Below are 14,948 nucleotides of genomic sequence, written 5' to 3'. Positions count from 1 at the left end.
TCCCCGATGGGTCCATCAAGGTTGTTCAGCATGCTTCCAGAGCACTCACGAAAGCGGAACAAAACTATAGCCAGCCCGATCGCGAAGGTTTAGCAATCATCTTTGCAGTCACCAAGTTCCACAAAATGATTTTCGGTATGAAATTCCGTCTACAAACCGACCACGCTCCTCTGCTTCGAATTTTTGGTTCTAAGAAGGGCATACCGGTATATACGGCAAACCGGTTGCAACGTTTCGCCCTCAATCTGCTATTGTACGATTTTAACATTGAATACGTGCCAACCGACAAATTTGGCAACGCTGACGTGTTGTCTCGTCTAATCAACCAGCACGTTAAGCCAGAGGAGGATTACGTCATTGCGAGCATTATCCTCGAAGAAGATGTAAGGTCAGTAGCCGCAGATACCGTTAATATATTACCTCTCAGTTTCATAGTCGTAGCACAGAGTACCCAAGCTGATCCACTGCTTCGCAAAGCCTTCCGGTACATACAAGACGGTTGGCCTTCATCAAAAGCCGTCGATCCGGAACTTAAGCAGTTTCACTCCAGGCAGGAGTCACTTACTGTGGTCGATGGGTGTATTCTGTTTGCTGAGCGTCTCGTCATTCCATCGCAGTATCGAAAATGATGCTTGGACCAGCTTCATCGTGGACATCCGGGCATGCAGCGGATGAAAGCAATCGCCAGAAGCTACGTCTACTGGCACTCCATAGATGATGATATCATTGGTTATGTAAAGGCGGGTCAGCATTGCGCATCCGTTTCCAGGTCCCCTCCTTGCGCTGCTCCTGTACAGTGGCCGAAAACATCCGGTCCATGGCAGCGTGTTCACATAGATTTTGCCGGTCCCATCGAAGGCGAATATTACCTCATCGCAGTGGATTCGTACTCCAAGTGGCCGAAGATTATGCAAACCAGAAGAATCACCTATACGGCTACAATCAGCATCCTGTGTGGCCTTTTTGCTTGACTTGGTATGCCAGTGACTCTAGTGTCCGACAATGGTACCCAATTTACGAGCACGGAATTTGCAGAGTTTTGCGCAATCAACGGGATCGAGCACATCACGACACCCCCCCCCCCTTTCATCCACAATCCAACGGCCAAGCTGAGCGTTTTGTAGACACTTTCAAAAGAGCCGTCAAGAAAATCCGAGAGGGTAGAGGATCAATTACTGATGCGTTGGATACCTTCCTGCTCGCTTATAGAAGCACACCTAACCGTTCGGCTCCTGAAGGCAAATCTCCATCTGAACTTTTGTTCGGTCGCAAGATCCGAACCTGTCTCGCACTACTTCGGCCGCCCCCTGCGACTGAACCGAAGCCAATCGAGAAGCAGCACAGCCAGTTGAGATTTTTTCAGTCGGAATGATCCAGTATTTGCCAAAGTATATGCAAGAAACAGTTGGAAATGGTCTCCAGGTGTGATTGTCGAAAGAATTGGTGACGTGATGTACAACATCTGGGTGGAGGACCGCCGAATGCTACGTTCGCATATTAATCAACTCCGTAGTCGAACTGTAACCGGATCAACCACCAACACAGTAGGACAGCAAACCAGATATGCTCAGTTACCTTTGGATATTCTGTTGGACGTGTGGAAGCTGCCGAACTTACCAACTGATACAACATCGCAGTCATCGTCGACGCTGCAGCCAACCACCTCACAATGTGCATCGTCGACACCTCGTTGTGATCAGCCGCCTGAATCGGTGGTTAGTCCATCACTTTCTCCACTGTCTTCGTCATCACATGCAACATCTTCCGAATTTGAGTCAGCAGTTGAAGCAGATCCGGTGGCAGCACTACCACGCCGATCTTCGAGAGCTCGAAGAGCGCCGCAGTGGTTTGACCCGTACCACCCTTATTAAGAGGGGAGATGTTGGAGACAACTAAACTGGAGCGATGGCAACTCTGCCCTGCCATCCGCCACTCTCTGCGCTAGGCTCTCTAGTGACAGTCTTGCTGTCACTCCGAGATGCCACCATAAGCGGAAACCACTTTTTAACCCGTCAGTCATAAGTCAGTCAACTTGTTCAGCACATGCTCTTTATTTTAACTATCGTTATTAAAAGTATTTTATGTAGTCTGTACGCGAGTGTCCTTTTATTTATTCAATAAGGCTCTCAACCTTCCCCGCGCACAGGGCTATAACAGATACATATTGCTATTCAATCTGTAAATAAAATTTTGAGCGAAAAGGTTAATTTTCAATACTTATCGTTTTGAAAACTTATTTGTTTTTTGCTTCACAAAAATGCGTTATGTTATGAGGATGCAAAATAAACATGTTCTACGACATTTTTTACTCTTTTCTTCACCAAATTAGCTCGTTTGATTTTTTTTTATTTGTGCTAACAATTTCATATATTTATGAAAAAACCGTTGAAAACGGCATGTTTAAAATTATTCATTTGTTTACGTGAATTTCACGCACACAGGCTGTCAAACTCAGCATCGTAGTCGCGAATGCCTGGTAGTATGAAACCACCCCGTATTTGAACTCGCTGCATAGCCGCACACCAAAATTTTTGGATGAAAACTCAGCAAATGAAAGTGCTAAAAACTCAGCAATTTCCGCGTTTGCGCGTTAAGGGCACAAAACCCAACCCAAATTAAGTCCCATTTCTTGTGTTTCGAATCCATCTCGTCAGTAACCAGCACCATCTGGGTGTCTATCTAGATGATGTATCTAAACTAGGGTACTAGTTTAGATACATCGTCCACTTAAGACATCCAGATGGTACCAGTTACTGACGAGATGAATTCGAAACACAAAAAATCGAAGGGCAATTTACTCCCCATTCAAAGTGAATTGAAAATACCCAATTGAAAAAATACACGAGAAATGCTTCAATACACCTTAATACATTTAATACGCCGAAAATACACTAATGCACTAAAATACGTTACTTCTGGAAGAATTTTTCAATACGTCAAAAATACGCTAATACACAAAAATACGTTAGTACCGGAAATATTTTTCAATGCGCCGATAACAATCCAATTCGTCAAGTAATACACTGTTGATACAAGCCATACAAATATTACATTAATTTCATGCCAAATGAAACTAATTCAGTATATTTCTTATTATGACATAGCGTATGTTTTTTCAAGCTAGATTGTTTACTTTTCTCGGAATTGGGACTCCCAGCAAACGGACTCAGAATCGGTGAATCATTAGAATGACAAGTAGGCAGAAATCAATCAGAATTCTTGTTAGTATGATTCAGAGGAACAATCCCATAATCTTTAAAGAAAATAAACATCCCGTACATTTGAAAATACTCCCAGGGGACGTGAACATAAATCCGAAAATTCCTACCAGCATCAGTAGGAAATTTTTGATCAAGAATTCGCTCATTTTATCGACATAAACAATGGTTTAATGTTTACCCTAAATAGTGAAGCTCTAAAATCTTGAGAGTTCGAAGTTTACATAGCGATGGATCATTTTGTTTAGATATATAGGTTGCATTATAAATCAACACTCGTTGGGGGAATAGAATCGAAACCACCGCTCGATGGATTGAGAATGCAAAACACAAGATTGTACGCAGCTCACCTGGGTTCGATTCCCAACCCCGCACATAGGGTTAGAGATTTTTCCACAAGAGATTACTCTAACCAGAAAAGAGGCGAATGACCCTAAGGTTAAAACCTCTATAATTAAAATAATAAAAAATAATACAAAACACAAGAATCCGAATTACGAGTCGCTTCCGATCAACTTGCAGGAATGAGTTCAGCCATAACTCTAAGTCCAGTTGGAATTCCGGCTGGATTCTGCCAGAATTCAGGCTCTAGTAACACAACCGAGTCTAGTACAACCCGCAGGAATTTCGGCTGATTTTACTTACGAGCATCTCAATTTTACTGAGAAGCATCTCAATTTTTGAAATAAATTTAGATAATACTGCAGTGATTAAATATAATACCGCGTTGCTAATAAAATACCATTGGGTAAGCCTAATTAGAAATTCTATTTTTTTTTTTCGAGAGTTGTCCTACTGGGGCTGTAGAGCTAGGTTCTCGGAAGGGCTCCCCGTCAGAATCACATACTACAATTTGCAGACGAGACAGGCAATGACGCCCAATAAAACACTGCAATAGGCCAATTGTAGCGGGCAGTGATTCTGAATGTGATATTCATTGTACGGTTCAGGCATGTGCGGGCGTAGGGACTCGCTATTAAAAATTTTAAAATAGTTTATAATTTTCACAAACTTATTAGGAAAAATTGTTTAATAAGCTTTCGTCGAGAGGTCTCTCTTCGCCGTCTCGTACAGCATAGAACAGTTCCCTCGGTTTCAATTTTGTTGCTGTATGAACAGTGTTGTTATAGAGGGTGCATGCGATAAGGTACATTTCTTTATTAGTGAGATTTGGAAATTTGTGTTTGTTGTATCTGAAAATTTCACTAATGGTGGAGTGAAAGCGTTCCACAATACCATTAGTTTCACTGCGATTAGTGGGTACAAAATACTGTTGAATGTTCAGGTCTGCTAGCATTCCTCTAACCTCTATAGATTTGATTGCAGGTTCATTGTCCGATACAATCAGCTTCGGTGAACCGTAAAGGGAAAAGTATGAGTGTTCCAAACCTTGTCAGTTTGTCGACGGTTGAGAGAAATATGTACGGTTGGGAGATGAAGATATCCACGTGAATTATGTCTGATGGTGTTTTGGGTATGGTAGTTTCGCCATGAATTATCTTATAAGGTTTCCGTTCGTACTTCATTTTGTTGCAAATATCGCAAAGTATGATGTATTTCCTGACTTTTCGTTTTACGTTCGGGAAATAATACCGCCTAAGAATCTCCTCTTTGTTTTCTTTTATACCTCTGTGGGCAATTTCATGGGTTTGTTCTATGAGAAGGTCTTGTTCGGGTTCTTCTGTAATGTCTATCAACAGTTTCTGTGAAATTTTAATCCTGAAAGTTTTGCAACGGCTAAAGTAGTTCTTGTATACTACTTGTACGGTCGGTATTAGGCTTTCTGGACACATCAAACCATTATTCCTTCTCAAGTCCATACATTCTCGAAATATTCTTATCAATACGGGGATGCCAAAAGCTACTTTGGTGATCGTTCGGCGAAAGGTTCGGGGAAAGATTTCCTCATAGGCTTCCGAATCACTATCTCCGTATTTTAGAATGATTTGATTAGAGAACATGTTAATTGGAAGTTCAGTACATGCAATGAATTCGGATTGATCAGTATCCGCTGAATGGACTGAACTAGCGTCTGAATCAGTTTCGTTTATGTTAATCTCAGAGCTTTGGATTCTAGATAAACCATCTGCCACAACATTTTGTCTTCCAGGTCGGTGTTTTATTTCGAAGTCGAATTCTGCTAGCTGGAGTCTCCATTTTACTAGTTTCGAATTGGGGGTTTTCAAGTTAAGGGCGTACGTTAGGGGTTGGTGATCGGTATAGAGTGTAAACTTCCTTCCAAATAGATAGGGTCGGAAGTATTTAGTTGCCCATACTATTGCCAGCAACTCTTTTTCGATAGCCGAGTAGTTTTCCTCGGACTTAGTTAATGTTCGTGACGCAAACGCGACTGGTCGGTCCCTGCAAATGGATCCTTGAGAGAGAACCGCACCTAATGCAAAGTTGCTTGCGTCGGTAGTTAAAATAAATGGACGTTCAAAGTCTGGATATTGCAGTATGTCGCTGCTCGTTAGAAGTGTCTTACACAAGTGGTATGTTTTTAGAAACTGCGGAGTGTGCTCAACGTGTTCTCCTTTTCGCAGTTGCGCAGTAAGGGGTTTTGTTATTTTTGCAAAGTCTCGGATGAAGCGTCTATAATAGCCCAAAATTCCAAGAAAACCTTTTAGTTCTTTTTGGTTCTTGAATATCGGCCAGTTTTGTATTGCTGTTAATTTTTTCGGATTGGGTTTGACTCCTTGGTCTGTAACAACGTGACCTAAGAACTCAACCTCTTTTTTCAAGAATTCGCTCTTATCGAGCTGAATTTTCAAATTTACTTTCTCCAATGCTTTAAATATCTTTTCAAGATTTTCGATGTGTTCTTGTAAAGAAGTCGAAAAAACGATAATGTCGTCCATGTAGACCAGACAACATTTACCTATAAGGTCTCTTAAGACGTGATCCATGACGCGCTGAAAGGTAGCAGGCGCGTTTTTAAGCCCGAAGGGCATTCGTAAATATTCGTACAATCCTCCTTCTACTGCGAAAGCTGTTTTTTCAACGTCTTTAGGATGAACTTCGATCTGGTGAAAGCCAGATGCTAAGTCCAGTGTAGTGAAGTATTGGCACCTACCGAGCTTGTCCAAAATTTCTGTAATGTTGGGCAAGGGGTATTTATCGTCTACAGTTTTTTCGTTTACTTTCCTGTAGTCGACTACAAGGCGCCATTTTTGCTGTCCTGAGGCATCAGCCTTTTTCGGAACAATCCATATTGGAGAAACCCAGGGGGAGGTACTAGGCCTTATAATCCCTTGGGTGAGCATGTCGTTAATTTGTCTTTGTACTTCCTGCTTATGGCAGTAGGGGTACCTGTAACTTTTACTGTACGTAGGAAGCTCTTATTTCGTGTTTTATTGTGTCAGAGAATGAAAGGTCTGTACCCTCAATGTAGAAAACGCCCGGGTGTCTAGCAATTAAATGTTTAACTTTTGATTTTTCTTCACTATTTAGGTGATCTAAACGAAGAGTATTAATTAACGAATCCATTCTTTGCGTTCCCCCACGGGGAGGTTTAATTTCATTAAAATTATTCATCTGTACCATGATCTGTTCGGTGTCCACATCCACACAGACCGGGCTTTTGTCGACATTAACAAAAGGAAAAACAGTTTTATTTTCCTCCACTCGGAATATACCGGATGGGATAAAAACGTTGGGTGCAATTTGGAGGTCTTGGTCTAAGTAAAAGTCACCTGCCTCTGCAGTAGTCGGAAAAGTTTTTGTTATCCATTCATTCTCTAGAAAATTCAATTGACACGTTGTAGGGTATTTACGTTTCATTGGAATAATTTGCTTGTTCACTAATAATTGGTTTGTTGTGGTGTTAATTATGGCTCCTATTGATCGTAATGACTCATAGCCAATGAGCCCGTCGAAGAACTCGTGAAATTTAAAGACGAAAAATTTTTGTTTTGGAATACCTTTCTGATAATTGTAGAAAGGGTTCAGAAAGGTGTATGCATTAACGATATGCGTGCCACTAATATTTTTTATCTGGCTGGGAGGGCCAGTCCTACAAAAATGTTTCGGTGCGAGATGCGGAGAGATATAATTTTTATTCGCTCCCGTATCTATCAGCAACCGAATTGCTCCTAGTCGAGTTTGCATCTCGACGTAAGGAAGAAAGTTATTACTTGTTATTCCTCCGGTGGTTGCTCTGCTGCTAATCGAAAATTTAGTTCGTCAATATGATTACTGTCGGGACCCTCTTGTTGCTCATCGATATGGGGGTTATTTTCCATTTCGTGTTGATCGAATATTTCTTCCTCAATTTCTTGGTAGTGAATGGGTGGTGTATTGTTTTTGACATTTTGCTGGGATCTTGGCTCCAGCTTGACATTTTGTAGAGGGAAACGAGCATGATGGTACTGTGGTGGCCTTGAATTATTTGGATAATTTTGGTATTGGGGTCTATGGTTGTTGTAAGAGTAGGTCGTAGGTCTAGCAGAATTATATTGATTTTGTGTGGGTCCTGTGCTATTATTGTGGTACTGAGTTTTTTGCGGATAACCCGGCCGGGGGTTGGAATGATAATATTGGCTTCTTTGCATGGTGGGGGGATTTGTCATGGGGAATTTTGGTTTAGGAAATTTTTCTTTCCTTCGTTGTGCCGTATTGAATTGGTCTAGTGCACTCTGATAGGCTGCCAGCAAATTTGGTGGTCTACTAGTGCGCACAAGGGACGAAATGGAGTAATTTAAGCCGTCTACGAACGAGGTGGTAACCATGGATTCATATGAATCCATCATTACCTTTGCGCAAGGTCGTAACGAGTCATCGAGAGCGATTTTCGCGCTTATGTCTGACAGCAGCGTCCGACATTCACGATAGTACTCTTCTAGCTCTAGTGACGATTGTTTTAAATACGGTATTTTTGACAGAAGCTTGGATAAGTCACGCTTATCACCGAAAAATTCTTTTAAAGTAGTTTTGATTGCACCCCACTCGGTTGGTGCGTGGTTGGCTACTAGAGCCTCGTTAGCTTTCCCTAAGATTTTGTCACGAATGACGCCAGTCCATAGTGGAATCACCTCGGAGAGGGTTTTCGCTGATGGCACTGCTCTTTGAGTAAATTGGAGTTTTTGGTCCACTGATTCTAACCAAGTGGCCAATAGTGCTGGTTCCCCACTATAGGTCGGGATTAATTTGACTATATCGGGAATCCGATATGGGTCGTACACCGGCGCTTGCGGTGGCAGCGTTAGCGCTAATGGATGTTGCCTTTCACTAGCCACTACTTGCGAAGATATTAGCTCGTTAATTTGGAGTCTATGCTCCTCTAATTGACGCGTCAACTCTGTTACGCGGTTGTTTAATTCTGCTTCCATTGCTCGTGTTAGCATGGGTTGTTTTTTATTTGTTTAAAAATTTTATGTTAGTAACACACTTTTGTGATATTACAGGTTTTCGCTTACCGGTGGTCGGGGCTAGAACCTCTTAATTAGTAGTGATTATTGTTTTTAGAATCGATAGCACTTTGTTTTTTTTTTCTAGAAGTGACTACCGAGTTCTTTTAATTTGGGTTATTAAAAGGTTTAAAATTACTTACTTGACGTGACGGTGTTCCTTCGTCTGTGGAAGCTCCAGATCTCTGTCGCCGTAATAGCACGAATCTTCAGTATCCCGCCGAAGATGGAAATGTTCCGGAAATTACACTCGCGACACTAGATCTGCGCCGATTGCGCCAATTAAGAACTATGGATTGTGAAGTTAGTTTTTAAAAAGATTAAAATACGTGTTAACGGGTCGAGCGTACAAACTGAAGTGATTTTTTTAAACGTTCTATGATGTACAGAGGCTAACAAAAAGTCCCTACTTCGCGAAATACCTTCAGTCGCCTGTGTGTGCAGTTTCAGGTGTCCTTAATGCTGACGCTATGTCTCTGGTATACACGTGCGTGGCTCTGGTCATAGCTGTGGTTGCCGCTGATGTTGTTGTTGTTGTTGTTGCTGCTGCTGCTGTAGAACGAAAGCATGGAGTTGGCTCTGGATGGCTTCATGCTTTCGCTTTAGGGTTTCAATTTGGAAACCGGTCCTTGCTGCCTTAACTTATATATATATATATATATATATATATATATATATATATATATATATATATATATATATATATATATATATATATATATATATATATATATATATATATATATATATATATATATATATATATATATATATATATATATATATATATATATATATATATATATATATATATATATATATATATATATGTATATATCTATATATATATATATATATATATATATATATATATGTATATATCTATATATATATATATATATATATATATATATATATATATATATATATATATATATATATATATATATATATATATATATATATATATATATATATATATATACAGTGACACAATCTCATGTTCGTACACCTCTATGCGGAATGCTTATATGCATTTTACAAGTAAAAAATAAGTTTGCGAGACATTTGAGATATGTAGACATAGTTTACTAGACAGTATAGGGAAAATACAATAATTATTTTTGTACTACAAATGCTCATTTTTTCAAAAATAATCATAATTCTAAAGATAGTCAAATATACACGCAATCTCATATTCGTACAGTACACATATTTTTTCAAAAATCAATTGAAATTTCTACAATAAATATTCAATGTGCTAGCTTGTTTGTAATTACAGGTTCAGTCGTATTGGAATTCTGACCACTAGTTTTTGTGTGTATTCAACTTAAATTTTATCCCATTCTTCTAAATAATAGTTCCTAAGATCATTCTCATTATAATCCAGATAGTTTCGCACTTTTTATCCAAACAGGGGAGACCGGGGCTAGTTGGCGGTATATATATATATGTATATATATATATATATATATATATATATATATATATATATATATATATATATATATATATATATATATATATATATATATATATATATATATATATATATATATATATATATATATATATATATATATATATATATATATATATATATATATATATATATATATATATATATATATATATATATATATATATATATAATGCGAAGAGTTAAGCAACAAAGGCAAAAGCGGCCGAGTAATTGGCGGAAGAGAAAGTAAACAAAGAGAAAATCTGGTTTGCACTTACGCCCTTTTCACATGTTGGTCTAGAATTGTTAAGCAGACAATATCTGCCATGATTTAGTCAATGAACAACACAAACATGACAAATAATGAAAAAACGATTAGACAAATTATCCATCTATGATTCTCATTTATACGGGTAGTGCTACACTCAGGCAAAAAATACAGCGAATTTCATATGAATTTCGTATAATTTTTAACCACAAGTAGCACGTATGGAAATCATAAGATTATCTTATGAAACGGCATTTATTTTGTCAAATCGGTTTAAGATTCATAATATTTATTTTATGATGCATAGAAAAGTAACAAAACTATGTTTTCATAAGATTAATATGAAAAACATACGACTTTAATAATTATCTTAACATTTTATACGGTATAATTATCTTAACATTTTATACGGTATAGCCACTTTTAGAATTTCATACAAGCATTTTATGATTCTCATAAACATAAGAGAAATGTATAATATTGTCTTACGATAAATCAAAGATGCCGCGAAATACCTTCAGTCGCCTGTGTGTGCAGTTTCAGGTGTCCTTAATGCTGACGCTATGTCTCTGGTATACACGTGCGTGGCTCTGGTCATAGCTGTGGTTGCGCTGATGTTGTTGTTGTTGTTGTTGCTGCTGCTGCTGTAGAACGAAAGCATGGAGTTGGCTCTGGATGGCTTCATGCTTTCGCTTTAGGGTTTCAATTTGGAAACCGGTCCTTGCTGCCTTAACTTATATATATATATATATATATATATATATATATATATATATATATATATATATATATATATATATATATATATATATATATATATATATATATATATATATATATATATATATATATATATATATATATATATATAAGTTAAGGCAGCAAGGACCGGTTTCCAAATTGAAACCCTAAAGCGAAAGCATGAAGCCATCCAGAGCCAACTCCATGCTTTCGTTCTACAGCAGCAGCAGCAACAACAACAACAACAACATCAGCGCAACCACAGCTATGACCAGAGCCACGCACGTGTATACCAGAGACATAGCGTCAGCATTAAGGACACCTGAAACTGCACACACAGGCGACTGAAGGTATTTCGCGAAGTAGGGACTTTTTGTTAGCCATGCGAGGCCTCTGTACATCATAGAACGTTTAATAAAATCACTTCAGTTTGTACGCTCGACCCGTTAACACGTATTTTAATCTTTTTAAAAACTAACTTCACAATCCATAGTTCTTAATTGGCGCAATCGGCGCAGATCTAGTGTCGCGAGTGTAATTTCCGGAACATTTCCATCTTCGGCGGGATACTGAAGATTCGTGCTATTACGGCGACAGAGATCTGGAGCTTCCACAGACGAAGGAACACCGTCACGTCAAGTAAGTAATTTTAAACCTTTTAATAACCCAAATTAAAAGAACTCGGTAGTCACTTCTAGAAAAAAAAAACAAAGTGCTATCGATTCTAAAACCAATAATCACTACTAATTAAGAGGTTCTAGCCCCGACCACCGGTAAGCGAAAACCTGTAATATCACAAAAGTGTGTTACTAACATAAAATTTTTAAACAAATAAAAAACAACCCATGCTAACACGAGCAATGGAAGCAGAATTAAACAACCGCGTAACAGAGTTGACGCGTCAATTAGATGAGCATAGACTCCAAATTAACGAGCTAATATCTTCGCAAGTAGTGGCTAGTGAAAGGCAACATCCATTAGCGCTAACGCTGCCACCGCAAGCGCCGGTGTACGACCCATATCGGATTCCCGATATAGTCAAATTAATCCCGACCTATAGTGGGAAACCAGCACTATTGGCCACTTGGTTAGAATCAGTGGACCAAAAACTCCAATTTACCCAAAGAGCAGTGCCATCAGCGGAAACTCTCTCCGAGGTGATTCCACTATGGACTGGCGTCATTCGTGACAAAATCTTAGGGAAAGCTAACGAGGCTCTAGTAGCCAACCACGCACCAACCGAGTGGGGTGCAATCAAAACTACTTTAAAAGAATTTTTCGGTGATAAGCGTGACTTATCCAAGCTTCTGTCAAAAATACCGTATTTAAAACAATCGTCACTAGAGCTAGAAGAGTACTATCGTGAATGTCGGACGCTGCTGTCAGACATAAGCGCGAAAATCGCTCTCGATGACTCGTTACGACCTTGCGCAAAGGTAATGATGGATTCATATGAATCCATGGTGACCACCTCGTTCGTAGACGGCTTAAATGACTCCATTTCGTCCCTTGTGCGCACTAGTAGACCACCAAATTTGCTGGCAGCCTATCAGAGTGCACTAGACCAATTCAATGCGGCACAACGAAGGAAAGAAAAATTTCCTAAACCAAAATTCCCCATGACTAATCCCCCCACCATGCAAAGAAGCCAATATTATCATTCCAACCCCCGGCTGGCTTATCCGCAAAAAACTCAGTACCACAATAATAGCCTGAGTGTATGATTTCATGTTCCATAAGGCATCTTTGATTTATCATAAGACAATATTATACATTTCTCTTATGTTTATGAGAATCATAAGATACTCGTATGAAATTCTAACAAGTCGCATATGCTATACCGTATAAAATGTTAAGATAATTATTAAAGTCGTATGTTTTTCATATTAATCTTATGAAAACATAGTTTTGTTACTTTTCTATGCATCATAAAATAAATCTTATGAATTTCGCTATACGTTTTGCTTGAGTGTACGATACAATTATGTCACCAGTGTAATGACAATAACATATTTATATTGAATGTAGCAAATTACCGAAAACTAATGTTAATAAATGAGAAGGACAGAATTACACCGCTAGGTAATTAAAACGGGTTTCTATCCAGTTACCTGTCATAGAGCAAATATAAATAAAATCTTGCAACTAGTTGAACAGGGTGAGTTATTATCCTTTCGTGGCCATCTTTGTGTTGAAAAAATTATTATAAAGTGTTTTAAGATGAGAATCCCGAAAATATATTATTAGTTCTCGAAAGATATGGATTTTTGGGTAAACTTCAATATTAGCACCCGCCAAATTTTGTAACTGGGCGAAAAATAAAACCATTAACATGTTCTTTTCGCTCACACGTTCAAGATAGGTTTTTCGAAGAATGGAAGTTATTGAAGCGTGCCTAGCTTGGCTACACACATATATATTGCAGTGAATTGTGGTTCCAGTATCCGATTAGCATCCATACCATTACTTTTCTTACTGAACCAAGTCAGCACTTCTGAAACGTGGCCAAGTTCGCCGTTCACAAGGGAATATTCACCGAAAATTGTCAGTTCAAAGAACCGGATTACAGACTCACCGAAATCGATCGTAGTATGTTCACTAGAGTGGGACACGGTCATATGAAAAAAATAAAATTTTGCTCCGATCAACTTTTTGTGTACCATTTCGGTTCTAGAACAACTGGTCGTCAAACGGTGGGATAACAAAATTCTCACAAGTTTCCTATCTCATGCCTCAACGCGAGTCTAAGTCTATTGATGACATTTGGTCCTTAGAAACCACAGCAAATAACTTAGAAATCACAGAAAATAACTAACAAAATAATGCAAAAATAAAAGAAATCCGATATCTCTTTTTATATACAGATACTTCGAAAATCAAAAGAAAAGTTAATCGATGGAGCCTTGAGTGTAAAATTGAACGCATTTTCGCTTGATGCCCTCCAGTGTCATCCGGTACCAGTTTCTCCGTTTTTTTTCCATTTTCTTAACATGTCCTCTCGTCTTTGACTGTCTTCTTGCTCTTCCGAAGTTCCCGCTTCATCATTGCCCAGTACTGCTCCACCGGGTGCAGCTCCGGACAGTTTGGCGGATTCATGTCCTTTGAAACAAAATGGACAGAATTGGCCTCATACCACTCCAGGGCACTTTTAGAATAGTGGAATGATGCCAAATCTGGCCAAAATAGCGGAGCTTCGTCGTGCTGCTGCAAGAACGGCAACAGGCGCTTCTCGAGGCACTCAGATTTGTAGATCTCGCCATTTACTGTGCCCTTTGTCACGAAAGGCTCACTCCTCAGTCCGCAAGAGCAGATGGCCTGCCAAATGAGATATTTGGAGGCGAAGTTCGACATTTTCTTCTTCTTAAATTTGTCGTCCACATAGAACTTGCTCTTGTCGGTGAAAAACTCCAACCCCGGAATTTGCTTGAAATTGGCTTTTATATACGTTTCGTCGTCCATCACACAGCAGCCATATTTTGTCAGCATCTTCTCGTAGAGCTTCCGTGCCCGAGTTTTAGCCGTAGATTGTTGCCGCTCATCGCGGTTTGGGAAGTTCTGTACCTTGTATGTATGTAGTCCAGCTCTCTTCTTTGAATTCTGGACGTAGCTCTGCGACATGCCGATCTTTTTAGCCCAATCACGGCTTGAGACGTTGGGATTTACTTTAATCATCCGCTTCACCTTTCCCTCCGTCTTTTTGTTCTCCGGTCCCGGTTTTCTTCCAGCTTCTTTGCCGTGGTCCAACGTCAACCGCTTCTGGAACCGCTTCAACACTCTGGAGACGGTTGAATGGTGAATGTTCAACATTTTCCCAACTGCCGGTGCGACAGGTCAGGAAATTACAGGTGTTTGGA

At 39.1% G+C, this 14,948-nt stretch overlaps 1 protein-coding gene across 1 annotated transcript; it reads left to right on the top strand.

The window, feature by feature from the left end:
* Nucleotides 1-125: 125 nt before the first annotated feature.
* Nucleotides 126-629, top strand: LOC131675973 (uncharacterized). The gene has a single exon (XM_058955091.1). It carries the CDS (start codon nucleotides 126-128, stop codon nucleotides 627-629), a length of 504 nt encoding a protein of 167 aa, XP_058811074.1.
* The last annotated feature ends 14,319 nt before the right edge of the window (nucleotides 630-14,948 follow it).

The sequence above is a fragment of the Topomyia yanbarensis genome, chromosome 1, assembly GCF_030247195.1.
Source record: "Topomyia yanbarensis strain Yona2022 chromosome 1, ASM3024719v1, whole genome shotgun sequence".
NCBI lineage: Eukaryota > Metazoa > Arthropoda > Insecta > Diptera > Culicidae > Topomyia > Topomyia yanbarensis.
This window is presented reverse-complemented; position numbering and strand designations above follow the sequence as displayed.